The sequence below is a fragment of the Gavialis gangeticus genome, unplaced genomic scaffold (assembly GCF_001723915.1).
Source record: "Gavialis gangeticus isolate Ggan-Ray unplaced genomic scaffold, GavGan_comp1, whole genome shotgun sequence".
Classification (NCBI taxonomy): Eukaryota; Metazoa; Chordata; order Crocodylia; family Gavialidae; genus Gavialis; species Gavialis gangeticus.
In genome coordinates, this window is record NW_017729001.1 from 30,868,354 (window position 1) to 30,886,047 (window position 17,694).

The window sequence follows — 17,694 nt, forward strand, 5'->3', positions numbered from 1 at the left end:
TTCTACAGGGTTTGGAGCAGAGCCTCGAGGTGCGGAGAGTGGTGCAGCGCTCCGCTCCACCAGAGCTACTCCTCCCAAATCACTTCCCCATATATTCTGCATCTAGCGAAACAGCAGGAAAACATATGTGCTGACAAGCATGCTGGAGCCAGCCGGGAGCAGGACAACGGGAAGGGTCCAGTCGCCCACACCCGAGGCCAGCTCCTTTCCCAACACCAGTATTTTTAGCATCTCAAGATGGCCTGCCAGCTGCAGGAGCCCCACACCCTCCCCACCCCAAATGGCCTGCCTGCTTTCCAAATCTGGGGGAGTGAAAAAACGCTTCTTATTTTTTTTTCAATCAAGAGCCCTTCCTTCCTTCCCAGAGGTCCCCTGGTACACAGAAAAGGGAAGAGCTGGTTATTTTTTCACCCTGTGTTTCATTAAAAAAAAAAAGGGGAAGGAACAAAAGAAAATGCTGAAGTGGGGGAGAGGCAGCTGAGGATGGCAGAGCGTGGTTCAGCGCCGAGGGGAAAAGCCTGCGCACAGCTTCCCTATGGAGCCAGGCAGGCAGCGGGGGTGAGGTTTGGGCCTGGTGATCTTCCTCTTGGGACATGGAGACCCCAAAAACCATGACAGAGGCCTGGACACCCCTGCCCTCACCAGCACAAAACTGTGGCCCTCCAGCCCGGGACAAAGTGACCACAATAAAAGTGGCAGGCCCGTTTGCTTCCACCCCTGCAGATGACGGACGCCTTTTCATCAAGGGCTGCCGCCCCTGGGCACCCGCTTCCTCCGTGCCCAACTGGAGGGCCCTGGACGGAGCAGGTCTGGGCCCAGCCCGAGGCAGCAGGACACGCAGGTGCGCCGTGACCCTGGAGGAAAGTGGTCACGCCTAAACTCAGCACCCAAAACGGGCGTCCAGTTTTGAAAGTGCTGACCCGTTTCTCTCATGTCTTGCTCAGGAAACGCCACCTCCTCCGTGCACCAGTGCAGCTCGGAGGGCTTAATCCAGGGAGAAGCCGCACACCCTCTGCTCTCACTGACATCAGGACGTGCTCAGCTCTTGCAGGAAGGCGCCCCGGCTTGTCTGTGGGGGAAGCAAAGCCCTGCGAGGGCACGTCGGGTGTGCAAGTCTCTGGCCCACGGCCCGACACCCCACAAGCATCAACACTGTTCATGGTTCCTTGCCCAGTGTTCCCAGCATCCCAGGAGCTCTGGTGCGTCTCGTGGCGTACACCTGCTTTCCTAACGCCACGGCCCCCAGGGCCAAGTGATCCCAACACAGCTCCTGGGTTCACTCCTTCCAAGTTAATTTCTGCTGAAAACGGGCAATTTCCTGGCTCCCATGGCCGCAGCAGAGAGCTCTCAGAGGTGTGCTGGGTGTGACTCTGAGTGGTCAAGTCCACAACAGCAAAGAAACAGATGCCAGCACATTATGTCTCAGGTCCCTGTATCCCCCAGCCCCCTGCGCTAGGTGCTGTACAACCACAGGGCACAAAGATGGCCCCTGATTTACAGAGCTTCATTTTAAGCCAACTTCAGAGCTGACTCTGGGAGGCGGAGGGGGGGCAACCTCTGTGCAGGCTGGCAAGGTTGGCCCCCTGCCCGGGAGGAAGAGGAGTCGGGAGGCCTCTGTTTGTATCCCACCCGGTCTGCGCAGACACTCATAAATATTTACCTCCGAAGCAAGCGCTCTGCCTCGACGCAACCACATCCTGAGCCCGAGAGGAGAAGCACGGTGAGGCTGACGTCAGCTCCCGGCCTCGCGCTGTCCATCCCGAACCGGTTGGCGCGACGGAGCGACACTTGTCAGCCCACCCACGGGGCCCCGTCCCTCCCTTGCGCACAGGCACCAGCACTGGCATCCTGCTCCCAGGTGACTGCACACCACCGATCTTGAGGGGGCTTGAAAAGGCTGCAGGAGAGGACCTGCAGTCCACCGGGCACGGCCCGAGGCCTCCTGGACAGCGCTGTGGGCGTGGGCCGGAGGGCCAACTGGACAGGTGGCCGAGTGCCCAGGTTTGCTCTCTCAACCCGACTGCTGCTGCTGTCAGCTGTGGTTCTTCTGATGTGGGCTCCTGTCCTCCAGGAACTGAACCCAAGTGAAACGCGCAGCCCATCTCCGAGATGCTCACGCCTTGCTTCCCCAGCAGCCGGTCAGGCAAGACTCACGCCACCCTGGCAAGAAAGCAGCTACCTTTTGGCTACGGCCTGGCCCTACACCCTATACCTGCGTGAAAAAAGCACGGAGAGAACAGTTACCCCCTTTCCCCCCCGCTGTCGATTGCACCAAAATACCCTGCCACCAGACGCTGCACGGACGGGACCTGCTCACTTCTGCATTCAACTTGCAAAAAACCCGTCCTTTTGAGGATAATCTCTGTACGTGGACCCCAAAGCGGGAAGACTTTCTGCCCTGCCAGCAACTCACCATCGGCGCTGGCAGTTATTGGAAAGCCTCAGAAAATGTTCCCTGCAGCCAGGAGAGGGGGTTTAAACCAGGGGTCAAACTCATCCCCAGCGTAGCTCCACCCAGCTCAGCAGGAGAAGTCCTCTTGGGTATTTTGGAAGAGGACATTAACAAGCCCCCCAAATCTCCAGCCCTCGTCCTTCCCCTAACTCGTGCCCCAGGCAGCCGGAGCTGGAGGAAGCGACCTGTGAAACATATGCCAAGTGCCAGAGGGGTGCGGCAAGGGGACGTGGCAGCCCCCACAGTGCGGTGGTGCCCGGCTGCAGAGTCCTGCGCGGTGATGAGAGCCAGGGGATGCACCTGGGCATCAGGGGAAGCTGATCCATGGTAATAAAACCCCTTGCCCAGCTCTCTGGGTGCATCAGCTGGAGGGGCAGGGAGGCTGTTCGGACTAGGGACCAGCCAGCCTGGGCAGCAAGCTGAGCTGGGCACGGGCAGGACCGCCCCATCCTGAGCCACCGGGACCCAGAGCAGCGCGCGGTGCTCGCGCAGGGGGTGGCGAAGCCGCCTCTACCCCGGCAAGTCGGGGATTTTTTTTCCCGTGCCCTTCCCCGCGCAGGCCAATCACAGACAAGCACGCTCCATCCCAGCAACACAGTTTCCAAAATAAGAAACTCCGTCCTTCAGCAATTAGCGCTGGGGCTGCGGTTATGCTGCAAAAAAAGAAAAAAGAAAGAAAAAAAAAAAGTGTTTTTTCCGAGCGTGGCCAAGGATGGAAAAAGTTGTGGTTAATAAATGACAAATAACCTTTTGTCGCAGCCCCCTCCCCGGCGCCCGCTCCGAGTGAGAGGGAGGCAGCAAAAAAAAGTCACTGCTGAAATCTCAAAGAGCCCAAACCAGGCAGCCCCGCCACCTTCGAAGAACAGGGCTGGAACGGACGGGCGACGGCAAAGCGGTGCGGAAGACCACAGCTGCGCTCAGCCACGACAGCCTCCGCGGGCGGGTCTCGACGGCGGCTGGGGCATAAAGTCCAGGGCTGGGGGCGCTCCCCGAGCTCCAATGCTGAGCCCCGACAGGCACCCCCTTGGCTTCGCCCAGCCCGTGGCAAGGTTGCTCACCACCAGCACGCGGGCCGCGGCCAGATAATACCCTGTGGTCTGTGCACCCCAGGGCAGATCACGAGGGTCCCTGCTGGCTCCCAGCTCAGCTCCCATGTTTGCCACGGCCCTGCCCCCGTGGCTGAAGTATGGGGGAGCCTGAGAAGCTGGCCAGCCCGTCGGTTCCTCTAGAAAAGGCTGCCCGAGCTGTGGCCTGCTTGAGCGCCATTCCTCCAGGCTGGAGGACATCAGCAGGATCCAAAATAGCCAGCAAGCATGTTCCAGCTCCCTCCCTTCCCCTGGCGATGGGAGACTGGCCTGGCACCGGGGCGGGTAAGCTATCCTCCCAAGCCGGAGCAAGCCCTTATTAGCAGAGCGCCACTGCCCCCCTATCCGCACAGGCAAGGATCGGAGCCACTGTCCACACTCCCGGCTTCTGCCGTGCACAACACACCTCGGTTTCTAGGCTGCGAGTCCAACCTGCGCCCCTAGGACAAGTGGGAAGCGGCCACCCTCACAGATTCATAGTTAGTAGGGTTGGAAGGGACCTGAGTAAATCATTGAGTCTGACCCCTGCCATGGCAGGAAAGGATGCTGGGATCAAACGACCCCAGCTAGGTGGTTGTCCAGCCTCCTCTTAAAGACCCCCAGGGTAGGAGCCAGCACCACGTCCCGTGGAAGTTGGTTCCAAATCCTAGCCGCCCTGACCGTGAGGTCGCGCCTCCTGATGTCTAGTCTGAATCTACCCTCTGCCAGCTTGTGACCGTTATTGCCTGTTACCCCTGGCAGTGCTCGGGGAAACAGGGACTCTCCTATTCCCTGCTGGTCCCCCCGGCCAGTTTATAGATGGCCACTCAATCCCCTCTCAGCCTTCTCTTGTGGAGGCTGAACAGGTTTAGGTCTCAGAGCCTCTTCTTGTAGGGCCTGCCCTGCTGCCCCTAATCATGCGAGTGGCCTCCTCTGGACCCTCTCCATGGTGTCCACATCCCTCCTGAAGTGCGGTGCCCAGAACTGGACACAGTACTACAGCTGCGGCCTGACCAGTGCCGCATAGAGGGGGAGGATCACCTCCTTGGACCTGCTCGAGATGCATCTGTGGATGCACGACAAGGTGTGGTTGGCCTTGCTGACTGTGTCCCCACACTGCCGGCCCATGTTCATCTTGGCATCAGCGATGACTCCAAGATCCTTTTCTGCCTCTGCCCTGACGAGAAGGGAGTTCCCAGCCTGTAGGTGTGGTGCCGGCTCTTCCTCCCCAGGTGCAGCACCTTGCACTTGTCCATGTTGAATCCCATCCTTTTCTCATCTGCCCACCCCTGTAACCTGTCTAGGTCCGATTGCAACCTATTCCTCCCTTCTAGTGTGCCCACTTCCCCCCACATCTTAGTGTTGTCTGCGAATTTGAACAGGGGGCTTTTTACCCCCTCGTCCAAGTCACTGATGAAGATGTTGAACAGTGCAGGCCCGAGGACCGAGCCCTGGGGGACCCCACTGCCCACATCCCTCCAGGTCGGAAATGACCCGCCCACCACCACTCTCTGGGTGCGGCCCTCCAGCCAATTTGCCACCCATCTGACTGTGTAGGCATCAACACCACAGTTGCCTAGATTTCTTAATGAGAATGGGGTGAGAGACGGTGTCAAAGGCCTTTCTGAAGTCCAGAAAGACTACGTCCACTGCTACCCCTGCATCCAAGGATTTGGTGACCTGGTTATGGAAGGCTGCCAGGTTGGTCTGACAGGACTTGCCTCCAATGAACTCATGTTGGTTGCCCCTAAGCATAATCCCCCCTACAGGTCCCTCCCAGATATGGCTCTCACCCACCGCTGTCCTTGAGAGCTCAAACCACAGCAGGGAGAAACCCAGGCTCAGTGTCTGGAAAGCCCCCAGCTTCCCATGCCCCTGGCCTAGCCTGCAGAAGCACCGATTTCACCAGACATGCAGGCTGCAAGCTCCTGGCTGGGCCATCTCACTAGGATCCCCCATCCCAGCCCCTCCGGCACGCGGGGGCCAAAGGCCAAAGAAGGTGGTTACCAAACCGAGAAACAGCTGGATGCCTTACTCTGTCCTGCTCCAAGTCCGGGGCCCTCCCTGCAAACACGCAGCTGCACTGCGAGCTTCCTCGTACCATTCACAAAGGTGCTCGCGTGGGAAGAGCACGGCTCAGTCCACTGGGCTCGTTGTTCAAGTGACCACCCTGGTTTGCTAGGGGCAGGCACCCCTGCAGCGCCCCGGGCGCTGGCACAAACAGACAGCCCCCCTGCGGAAGACGTATCCTGGGCCGGCTAATGCCTCTTCCCCACTAAGTCTGTGCACATGCAACGAAGACCTGGGACGTCTCGTGCAAGCACCGCAGGGACACCCTGGCCCCGCTGGGATTTGAATTGAGGCAGGCTCCTCACCTCTGTGGCCCCTGCCCGTGGGCTGTGCACCCCATCCAATTCTCCCTCGCTGGGAGGTGAAGGACAACTTCCCTGCATGACCTTTGGCAAGGCGGTTTGCCTCTCCATGCCTCAGTTTCCCTGGTCCGGCCGGCATTCTCCTGCTCTGACATATACAGCCAGCACCTGGTTTCCGGGAGGAGTCTCCTGACGGCCAAAAGGTGCCTAGGACCTGCTAACAAGCAAGATGTGGATGAAACTAGCCCCTTCCACACATGTTCCTCTCTAGGGGATCCCACACCCAGGGCTGAGCTCCAGGCCAGTGTGTCCTTACTCTGGCGGGGAAAGTTGCAGCCGGTGACAGGGCTGCTGAGAGCAGGTTACAAGGCCGAGAAACAGACGTCAGGCTGGAAAACAGCAGAAAACCTGGTGAACTCATGGTTAAGTGAGGGGCCGTAATGACACGACTCAAGTCCCGTGTCTTCCTCGTGATCTGGGGCTGCCTCAGCACATGAGCCCTTATGGGACACGCTGGATTTCATTAACATGCCATAAAGAATCCAGCGTCAATGAAAATCCCATTTCCTCTCCCTTCCTGCTACAACATCTGGTCCAAATAACCTCCCAGGGACGTTTCCGTTGAAAATCCCCATGTTCACGGGGTTTACAACTTGGCTGTAAAGATGTGCTGGGGGCTGGGAACCAGCAAACAAACGTGTCTGCTGGGGCGGGGGTCCAAGAACCTCCTTCCTGCGAGCCCTGGGACACACTGTAGTCGCCTGCTCCCCCACGATGCTGGAGCTTCCTATATGCCTGGATTTGGGGAAATCAGCCTCAGAAAAAAATCCAACCTACTTCTACCTACAGAGCCACAGTACAGAGAGGGAGGCAGCATGGAGAAGGGAGGAGGCACGGACCAGCTGTCCAACAGGTTTGTGACAGGCCCGAGCCTTTACCCAGCGTTTCATCTGTAGCTCTTCTCTGCAATGCTTAGTCACTGGTATATCACTTTGAGCCCCTCTGGGAAAGGTTGAGGCCCTGTGCACTTAAGTGATGTGCCCATGGTTATGTGGTGAGCCAGTGGCAGGGATGAGAGGGATGAATTTGAGTCCTCTGCCGTGTGCACTAGCTTTTCCACTCACTGCCAATGAGCCCAGAGCACTTAAGTCACTTGCCTACCATCATCCCTGGCATGACGCTGGGTCAATACTTTTGGGGCAGAGAGGAAACCCCTGGCAGGGCAGGAATCGTGCCATCTCCCTTGCCTACGCTGCCTCCCTGCAGCAAAATGTGGGACAGCCCCTGCACCGACCTGCACAGCCGGACTCTGCTGGCACTATGGGACCATAGGGCAGTGGCCCAGTCAACTCATGACCGAGCTCCCACCATAGGGGATACCTTGGAGGCACCAGGACGCAGCCCCAGACCTCAGGCCACCTGCCCTGGGAGCATGTGTAAAACGAGCCAGCCGGCTCCCCCTTGCCAGTGGGGTCTCCGAGAGATCGGCAACCCTCCTTGCCCGTGGTGGAATAAGCTGCGGGCAGGGTCCCGCTCATCTGAACCTCTGCAGGCTCAAGGGGTCTTCTGATCGGGCCGAGGCCAGGTTTTCATCTCGGTGCAACCCCACAGCAGCTCCAGAGAGACCGACCTCAGCCAGCCCCCGAGGGACAGAGGACCCACGAGAGCGTTAGCGGCGCTGCTTCTGCTCCGAGCGGGGTGTTTACGGAGGATTTATTTGCAAACCTCGGAACAGGTGGCCGTCTCCACCCACAGACCGCAGCTGTGCCAAGAGCATACCCCTTCTTCCCTGCCCACCCCCTTTTTTGGCGCTTCACTTAAACTAACAAGCAGCAAAGCAAAAGCACGGAGAAGCCATGTGAGGAGAGCCCCAAGGTGCCTGCGGGGAGAGAAAATAAGACGTGCAGAACTATATATAGCTCAAGAAGGGGGGTGGCAAGGAGAGACAAGCATGTAGCTGGCAACTCCATGCAAGCTCCGTCTCGTGGCCTGCTCTAGCCCGCCAGGCCTGCCCACACAGGCTGGATGGGTTCATAGCCAACCCCCCCCCCCCGCTCCAGAGATACAAGTTGCTTCTTCACGGGGATCTATTTTTAATGCCCTTGCAAATGCCACGCCTAAACGCAACCTCGTTTCCCAGCACCAGAGGACAAGACCCAGATAGAGGCCTGGACGACCTGGATGATCTGAAAACACCTGGGGCTGCTGGCATCGCTCCCAGGGCAACCTGTCCAGAAGCCTGCCAAGGGCCAGCTGGACAATACCCTCGTCCAGCGGAGCAAGGGAAGCCCACCAAGCCCCGGGACAGCCGTGGTGGGGGCTCACCCACATGTATACATACCCGGCACACAAACAGCGACCCCAGGGTCATCAGCTGCTCTAACTATCGCAGCCTCGTGCCATTTGCTGCTCAGTTCCTAGAAGCCTGTGACCAGGCTCAACTCGCCTCTTCCAGGAAAAAAGCCTGTAGGCCCCACGTGCTTATGAAAAAAAACAACAACCCAGAAAGCTTGAAGACATGACCCAAGGCAACCCAAGGGCTGCGAAGCCAGGCAGGCAGGGAAAGGACGTCGCTTTGAGCACCATCACCCTCCAGTGTTCAGAAACTGTGGCTCAAGCCCCAGCTCTAAGATGCACAGCAACCAAAAAAGGGTTTGTTTGCTCTTTTCTTGGTTGCCTCAAGAAGGCTGGATGCCAATCCACCATCCGGGAGCATCTGAGGTTGGACTAGGCTGGGACAGGGACAAAGAACAAACAGCTCGGGGCCCCAAACCTGAAATCCCTGAATTCTGCTCTGTTTTACAGGGGGAAAGCCTGAATGCTGCCCGGGGCAGGACTAGGCTTCAGGATGGGGCCTGGAGACTTAGGTGGGGAGGAAAAAAAAGAAAGAAAGGGCAATTTCAGTTCCTCCCAGCTGCCGTTTGTTTGCTTTTTGCACAACTGCGGCACTAGGATTCACTTTCTGTTTGCAGTCAGCTCCGTTTCCGGCAGCGGTTCACGAGCCAAGTGCAATCATGATTAGCTTCCCAAGGTCGTTGCAGAGACGGTCATGTTTTCTGACACAAACGGGCTCCCACTGCTCTTCTGGGCGTCAAGAGAAGGCTGTGCCCCCGGCCCCACTGGGAAGCAGGACATAGTGGGCAGGTGGAGGCCAGGAGCTGGGGGGGGGGGCGACAACACAAAGCACACCCCCTCACCCAGCCAAGTCCATGCAGCCGTGCAGGGGAACCTCGCTGCCCCCCTGCCCGAGTGGCTGGCTTGGTGGGACCCAGAGCAAGCCCAAACTGAGCTTCTAGATTTGCTTGCCACGAGACTCGATTTGCAAGCGTGTTACCACATCCTCACTCAGGCTCGCAGGCTCCACCGCTCGGCTGCCGTGACTGCCCCAGGCACGGCTGTGGGATGAAAGCCAACTCCCAAGTGAGGAGGTGGGGGGCTGGGGCAGCCCCACACAGAGTGAGCAAGGAAGAGTTGGGGCGGCGGGTGCTTCTCCTCTCCCTTTGACTCTGGCACGTGCCCAAAGGCATGCATATGCCCCCAGCTTCGCATGAGCCAGGAGAGGGCTGCCACTGCCCTAAGCCTGGGGTCTCCTTTCAAGCTGGGGAGGGGGGGAGTGGCAGAACAGTGCAATAATGGTTTTGCACCCAGCCGGTCGGCTAAGGGCAGCCTCAGAGCCCCCCAGCCCTGCACACTGGGCTCTGGGCTTCGGCCGCTCTTGGCTTGCTGCTGCTGATCGCCTGGGGAGGGTGGGGGGCATTGCAGAGCCCAAAACCAACAGCTGCTGGGTCACACCTCGCTCCCACTGCAGCCCAGAGGCCCAGCCGTGACTCCAGCGCAGCTCAGAGTCTGGCCTGGGGGAGCCCGGCCCAGCAGAAATCCTGTCCTGGGCTTGGCAGAGCAGGTCCGAGGGCCTCGGACTACCCAGGACAGAGTCCAGAGGGTCGTCAGATGCAGAGTAGCTGGACAGGGTCCCCCGAGACCTCCAGTCCTGGGCTCGGGGCAGCCGGTGGGAAGCTGTGAAAAGTGAAAGCAGCACATGCAACACAGCATCACCACAAACGCACACGGGCCCCAGAGACCACGGCGCAGCTAGGGCTCCCTGCCGTGCAGATGGCACGGATGGCATGTAGCCGCAGGGCAACGGAGGGCCCTTCACATGGAGCCGAGGGCTGCAGTTAGCACCGAAAGGGGCACTTTGGCCCTTTCCTGCTTCTCAGTACTGCAGACAGGAAGCCCCGGGTTTTTTCTGTCCTGTGGTGTTTTGCTTGCTACTAAGCTTCGAAATATCAGGAAGTTCAAGCCGCTGCATCCCTGGCTGCACTGGGGGCTCTAGCAGAGGTCCGTGGATGCACGTCATCAGACGGACAAGGATGCAGAACCTCGCACCCGTGGTTCCTTCCTCCGGAGGGTTAATGAGACATTCAAGTGAAATGTGCATTCACAAAAAATAACCCAACCCCCCCGCCAGTCCAGGCCAGCCAGGCAGGAGAACTTGGCTACAAATCCCTTCCCTTGCAATGGCTCAGCCTTCCCTGTCCTAAGTCCTGCCCGGCCCTGATTTTATGAGCTGACTAACATCCTGGAGCCTCCCAGAGCTGGCCAAGTCTGCCCTCCCAGCGTGCACAAATGGCTCGGAAAAACAAAGCCGCCTAGGGATGAAGGCGTGGGGCCCCGTGTCAAGCACCAGCACACAGCTGGGGACAGGGGCAGCTCCCGCAGGTCTGAGGGTCCTGTGTCAGGGGACCCCTGGGTGCCCAGGCCTATAGCACCTAAGTAGGACATGGCCCCTGCTACTTCAGAGCTGCCTGCAGGACCAGGTCCCAGGTGCAGACTGGCCCGTTCCCGACCCCCAGCAGAGAGCACAGCATACACCTTGCTAAAAGCACGGTCCCAGAGGCAAAGCCGAGGCCCGGCCCCTGCTCCTGGGTGCATCCACCTGCTCAGACTTGCTATGGGCTTCTCCCAGCACGGGACTTGGCCCCAAGATGCTGCAGCTTTCCAGCTGGAAGCACGTCCCCTCTCCCTTTCTGGCACAGGGTGGGGGGACGCTTTGCTCAGGGGTGCAAGAGGAGGGTGCTCCCATCCCACTGCTACTGCTGGGGCCCACACGACAGCGCCGACACTATGGGAGCGAGGACACCAATCTCCCCATCGACACAGTCTCACCAGCAGAACGGCAGAATCGGCCCCTACATGCCATTGCCAGCTCTGCCACTGACTCGCCACATACCCTTGGTCAAGTCACTTCTGTGCGCCGTGCCTCAGAGAGAAGGAGGCCCCTGTTAGACACAGAGGCTGGCTAGGAAAGGCTGCACCAGCACTGCCCTGCCTTCGTCATAGCAATGCTCTGGACCAGGGCAAAACAGGTTTTACAACAGAGCTGATCTCACTAGGGAGCAGGGCCCACAGCACAAAGCATCCAGTCCTGGCATCCACTTGGCTCTTGCCGGGTCCCCACGCTCAATCCTCCGACCAGCCTGAGGCCGTGGCTGGGTCTGAACAGTGACGTCTGCTGAGCCATGGAGGAAGCCAAGCAAGGGGAGAGCCCTCCTCACCAGGCTGGTGACAAAGCAGGCATGGGCTCAGGGCTGGTGTCAGCTAATGGGACACGGGTTTGCTGCCTGGACAGGACTGGTCCGGCTCAGCCGTGCTCACAAGAAGCATGTGCCAGGGAGCTCCCGGTGCCAGGGACAAGCCTGGAGCTGACTCGGCTCTGTCCATGGGCAGCCACGCTGCAACGGGCACTGCACCAAGATGGCCACCGCGGGCCCAATCTTGGACCCCAAGGAGGGCTCCACTCCCCACCCTCTATGTCAGGCACATCAGCTGGTGCCAATCCCACAAGAGGCACGGGAGCCTGGCCGGCCTCCTCCCGACAGACCCCCAGATCCCAGCCCCAGCCAGCGAAGTGTCCATCTGGTCCCTGGACCAAGCCACGTCTCTTCACAAAAGCAGAGCACCGATTTACAAAGCCTCAGACACAACGGTGCCTGGGGAAGGAGGTCCCAGGCATGGCCAGTTTCTTACCTTGGGGGGATCAAAGAGCTCCAGGACGTGGTCCTCGCCGTCAGCCGCCCCCGCCTTGCGCAGAACCAGCCGGCACCGCTGCCACCGCGTCCCGCTGTCCATGGAGGTCTCATCCACCAGCCCGTACCTCAAGAGACCCTCCTTGCGTGCCTCGGGGGCTTGCTCCCGCGACCAAGGCAGAATCCTCCTGCTCAGGCCAGGTTTAAGCACAGGTTCGGAGGCCTCCCTTTCCCCACCCTCGCCAGAGATGGCCTCTGAGGATCTCCGGCGGAAGAGGTTGCGCCAACTCCTGCGCAGGTGGGTGAAGGAGAAGTGCCGGCGGGCAGCCAGCGGGGAGGCGGGACCCGTCAGCTCCTCGGAGCTCCAGGCCTTGGGCAGGCCGGTCGGCGTAATGTCAGGGGTCCTGTCAGCTTGGTCGGGGCGGGCGCTCAGCTCCACCTCTGCCTTGGCAGCCACCGTGCCCAGAGAGCCGTCCGTGTGGCGCCGGCCCGTCTCCCGGTAGTCCCGCACTCGGCTGAAGGGCAGGAACCGGTACTGGCTCATGGCAAAGCCCTCCTTCACCTCGTTGCAGAAGTACTGCTGGAAGAGGTGGGCGAACTGCACCGAGAAGCTCTCGGCCGCCAGCAATTCATGGTGGGGGTTCTCGTGGGCGAAGCGCAAGTACTGCCGGGCGAGCTCCCGGGCCGTGCTGATGGCGTGCAGCTCACAGAACTCATGCCAGCCGCGGGGATGCGCTGGACGGCCGGCCGCGAGCGCGTGCCCATTCATTGCCGTGGCTGGAGCGATTCCGGCAGGCTGCAAAAGACAAAGGGCAGAAGGCGAAGTGAGGGGTCTTCCTGGACGAGCCGCAGGGCGAGGTTAGGAGCCAGGGGGCCGCATCGTGTCAGCTTGTCCCCACGGCTGCTGGAAGGGGAGCAGGGGAGACACGCCACGGAGCCCTGGAAACAGCGCTCCCACGGCCCCAATGCCCAGGGCCATGCAGGACTGAGGGAGAGCAGCCCCAGCCCCCCTCATCCCCAGGGGTTTTCCCCCGGCCGTACTCAGACAAACACCCAATTGCTGCAGGGGGAAAGGATTTGAGGAACTGGCCATGTGCAAGCTGAGCTCAGAGGACAGAAGGCAAGAAGCTGCTTTGAGGAAGAGCTGCATCCTCCCTGCCTCTGCCTGGGGTAGTCGAGGTACAGGGAACGGGGCCCAGAGAGGCTGGCTATAACCCAGGCGCAGGGGCCACGATGCCCTGCTCTCTCTGGTGCCCGCGGCATCTTAGTGCCAGGAGCAACACGAAACACCTTGCTTCCCCCGCAGCGAGGTGCTCCTCTCCAGGAGCAAAGGGGAGGTGGCCTCAAGAGCACATCACATTGCTGCCCCGTGCCTTGGTATCCCTGCCTCTCAGACGACGCAACCCCCGTTGGCCAGGCGTGCCAGGAAGCAGATCCCCGTTGCACAGAGCTCCTTTCCATGCCAACCCAGGTCTGGCTCTACTGCTGGCTGACAGCCGCGTTGGGTTTCACCTGCGTCTCCAGTCTCGTTTCTCCAGAGGCCGAGCTGATAGAAACCGAGCCCCTGGGCGGGAAGCCAGGCCAGGAGCAATCACAGCACTTGCTGCATGATGGGAGCACCTGTCCCAAAATGGGGACATGGGTATGCAGGCAGGCCAGCCAGGGCCAGCTACCTGGAGGCACTGAGCCCCGGGGCGGGGGCAAGCGCCTCCTGTACCACTCAGACAAGGCCTCAGAGCCTTTCCAGCTACAGAAGCCATCTCCCCCAGGCACGCCCCTGCCCTCCGAAACCCTCTGCTCTTCTGGGCACAGTGCCCCCAAGCCAGGCACCGCTCCCAAACCACCTGGGAGAGGCAGCACATCTTGTAAGTCACCTGCCCACAACCCCCGGGAATTTCACCTGCCAGGGCTCTCCATACACAGGACTGCGCCTTGCTGCCCAGCGCTTCGCCCAGCAGGGAGGAGGGGGTTTCCAGCGTGTCGGTTTTTTGCAATATTCACTCATGGGCTGCAAACCTCTGGTATTGCAGCCGGGCCCGATCCCCACTGGCTTATCTCCGTGTCTCCATCACTGGCTGGAAAGGTGCAAAGCAGCGCAGGCAAGGACTCTGCAGGCAGCCTTGACCTTGAGGAAGATCCCAAGGCAGACATGGGCCACCTGCCCCCTTCCACTCCCAAGCACAGCTCTGGGCATTTGGCCTGGTTTTCCAGGAGCTGCTGGGTCGAGGCCTTTGCTTGGCAGGGTCGAACCCGGGCAGCTTTCATCCGTGCCACCAGCTGAACCAGAATAAGCCCGAGGCCGGGGCTCCCATCCGTGCTTTCTGCGCTCCTGTGTCAGCTCCGGCTCTGTTCGCCAGCCCTCAGCCTTTGCTGCATCCTTCCTCCATGGGCCTCCGCTTGCATCTCTCAGGTGGGCCTGGCAAGGCGGCAGAATAATGATGCAGAATGAGCACCTGGGTAACCCTCTCCTCTGCAAACCGAAGCTGCTCGCCATGCTCTCCGGGGACAGCCCGTGAAGCAGCCAGACCTCCAGACCCTTCCTCTCCAGGGCGGATCGCTCGCCGGACAATCCTGCAAGGAGACGGCTGGCGCTGGCGCTGGGGCAGGCACTGCTGGAGCAGAGCCCACCACAAAGGCACCTTGCTGTTTATCAGCCAGGCTCGCGGAGCCAACTCTCTTCGTGCTGCCAGTGCAAGTCAGGAAGGAGGCGGCAGTGAAATCCGCAGTCAGGGGCCAACGTCAGATCAGCCAGAGTCCTCTCTCCTGAAGGCAGCAACACAAACGGCGTTTTTATTTCTTCATAGCCGTGGCGGCTCCGCCGAGGTCTGGTGGCACACAAGAGAGGCCTGGATTCTGGTCCGGCAGGTGTATCCGTCACTCAGGCTCACCCCCGCCGTGCTCACACAGAGGAACCGGGCTGCTGACAGCCACCACCTACAGAGCTTGGGCCTGGGGCTCAGGCTATAGCGGCTTATGCTTTTAGTGCCGGAGGCCCCCGGTTCAGCACCGCAGGCCTCTCGCATCCCCCCAGGGAGCCACCTGATCGGATGGGCCCCGCATGCCAATACAAGTGCACGTTACACCCAAGAGCTGCAGACGTTTCCTCAAAGAGTCCCACTGGCCTGCAGACCTGGTGGCCTCCTTTTCCAAAGCCATCTTTCCCCGGAGCAGATCTGCCGGGCCGGCCGGGGGAGGCAGACCCCACCACGTGCCAGAATCCCTCCAGTCACCTTCCACCATCCTCCAACGCTATCACGTTCCTGCAGAGAGCTGCAGGTGCGCAACAGCCTGGAGACCCAGCGCCCCGGCTCGCTGTCCTGGGCATGGACTGATCTCACACGGGTCAACCCAAGCCACCTGTGTTAGATCTGCAATATCCCACTCGCCCCTCTGCCGTGGCAGGCTGGGCTGAGCTGGCGGACCACCGTACCTTTTGTCTGCATGGAGCATTTATCGGAGCCAGCATGCTGTACGAACAGGAAACACCCTCCTCTCGCACCGAGCTACGTATCCTGCCATTCCCGGGCTGCGCCTGGCCAGACCCCGGACCGACGGCAGGCGGGCAGCGGCTGGCTTCTATTTCTTTCGAGGCATCCAAGAGGGTCCCTGGCTTGCCCAGAACAAGCCAGGAAACCGGGTGCTCAACACAGCCGTGGATGCGTTCCCTCCTCGTCTGTAAGTGGTGGCGTGACAGAGCTGTGACCCGTCGGGAAGCAGGACCACAATCTACGCAGGCCTACGGGACTCCCTCTGCGGCGGCGGGGAGATCGTATCGGCACCGCGCCAGCCTGGCATTGCCCAATGCGCTCCGAATCGCCGCAGGCGCTCAGGACGTTGCTTGACCTGATGGGACACGAGACGACACAGGAAGATGGCAGCCCCGGAGCAAGAGCTGGGCGCAGCGTGGATGTGCGTCAGCGTGACCGTCCGAGCCATTCACCCCCGCTTGGGCCCCCTTCTATCAGCGCTGCCAGCCTGCAAGTGACTCAGCATCCTCCGGCACGGCGCTCGCTTCCTCCCGCAGACAGCACGCGTGCTCGGCCTGCACGATGGCAGCCGGCTGCTCCGGCGTGGAGACTCCGGACGGGCTCAACGGGGAGGCGCCAGGCCGCCTTCCCCGACTGCCCCGGATCCGGAAAGGCCGTGCAGGATCCCAAGCCCCACGTTCACGGCTGCGCTGGAGCCACAGAGACCCCGATTCCTCGGTGGGCTATGCGGCAGGGGCGCCCAGGGTGGGGGAGCTGAGCCCCGCGGCAGAATGCGACCCGTTCTGATGTAACAGATACACGTCCCCATCACGTGACCTCCTGTTCCCAGACGGCCCCAGGTCCCGGAGGCAGCAGAGAGCACACCCATTTCAGAAGAGCAGGGAAAAGCCATTAGAAAAAGCTTGGTAGAGGCATCTTCCGCACTAGAGGAAGGTATCTGGTTACAGATGATTTGCTCACAATCTGGGACAGATCTTCCACCCACCTCCATTAAGGAGCCAGCTGCATTTGCACGTGAATTGGGTGAAGGTGGTTTGCACGCCTAAGTTTCCTGCGACATGCACAAAAGCAGGGCCCAGGCGCACTGCTGGGCTGCTGGAAGCAGGAGGGGGAAGCCAGTGGAAATGTGTTTCAGAGTACAATGTACTTTTTTAGCCATGGGTACAGTAGGAAACACACTCCCAGCGCTTCCTCTGTTTTAAAGGTTAGCTCAGGATGTTGAGCTAGGACTTCTCATGCGAAGGCTCAGATACCAATAGCCTGGGATACAAAGGATACGCGGTATCTCACCTCTGGTGAGAACAGCACCTCAGATATCACCTGGCAGCGAGACCTCAGCATCGTGAGAGTTGTATGCATTGAGGTCAATGGGGGGAACGGGCCCCAGTCCCACTAAACTGCTGCCCTGTCTCCAAGATTAGCTTCCCAGAAATGTCCACAAACCCCGCCGTGGGCAGAGGACCTGCCTGTCACGATGATCTGATCCTAAACCCTAACACCAAGAGTACAGCTTCACTCCTGAACCAGGACATTCCCACATCCACAGACCTGACCTCCTCCTCCTCCAGACCCCGTGATTTTTCCGCATCTCACGGAAATAAGCTCCACTCTCCAATTATGTGCTGGAGGGAAAAGGACTTCCTGATGTCAGATGGGCTTGATTTTCCCCTCTGTTGCTTTGTTGCAGTCCAGGAAGCCGGGAGATGGCAGGCAGCTGTGGCCTGGGGCAGGATAGTCCCCCAAGAAACACAAACACACAGATCCCAAGGCAGTGAGGAAGCTCTCAGGACCAGGCGGCAAGGGATGGAAACCCTGACCTAGCGTGCAGCCGGCTGTTTGAAGCACGGCACGTAAAACCCTCCTGTGCACATGCCCAAGAACAAGCTGGATGTATCATTATTATTAATTCTCCGCAGGGGAGTAAAAAACCTACGCTGTGAAATACAGCATGCCCCGAAACACGCACCGGGGGCGCTTGCCCTGTTACAGGATGAACTTGACCTCCAGCAAGCACAGCTCCAGGTCACGGTGACATTTGGAGCCACTTCCCCAGCCTCGAGGGGGGCCTGGGAGCAGAGCACAGAGGCCTCCACCTGCCGGACAAGGGTCAAACCCGGCTGCAGACAGGGAGGCCCAAAGCTGTGAAGATCTGCCCTGGATTAGCACTGCACCGACATGCCCAGGCAATGCAGGGCTTCTCCAGGCCTGTAACCATCTCCCTCCGACTCCGCAGGCTGCTAATCATCCAAGGGGTGTTCATTCGACGCTTCGACAAGGGACGTGACAACATCT

General features: G+C 60.0%; 1 protein-coding gene across 1 annotated transcript in view; it reads right to left on the minus strand.

The window, feature by feature from the left end:
• Nucleotides 1-16,056, minus strand: part of SH2B3 (SH2B adaptor protein 3) — a 51,284-nt gene extending 35,228 nt beyond the window's left edge. The window contains exons 1-2 of the mRNA XM_019507240.1: nt 15,345-16,056; nt 11,916-12,710 (exon numbers count right to left, since the gene is read on the minus strand). Coding sequence (XP_019362785.1) covers nt 11,916-12,710; nt 15,345-15,380 — 831 coding nt within the window. The 5' untranslated portion in view covers nt 15,381-16,056. The remainder of the gene's footprint in view (nt 1-11,915; nt 12,711-15,344) is intronic.
• Nucleotides 16,057-17,694: the final 1,638 nt, after the last annotated feature.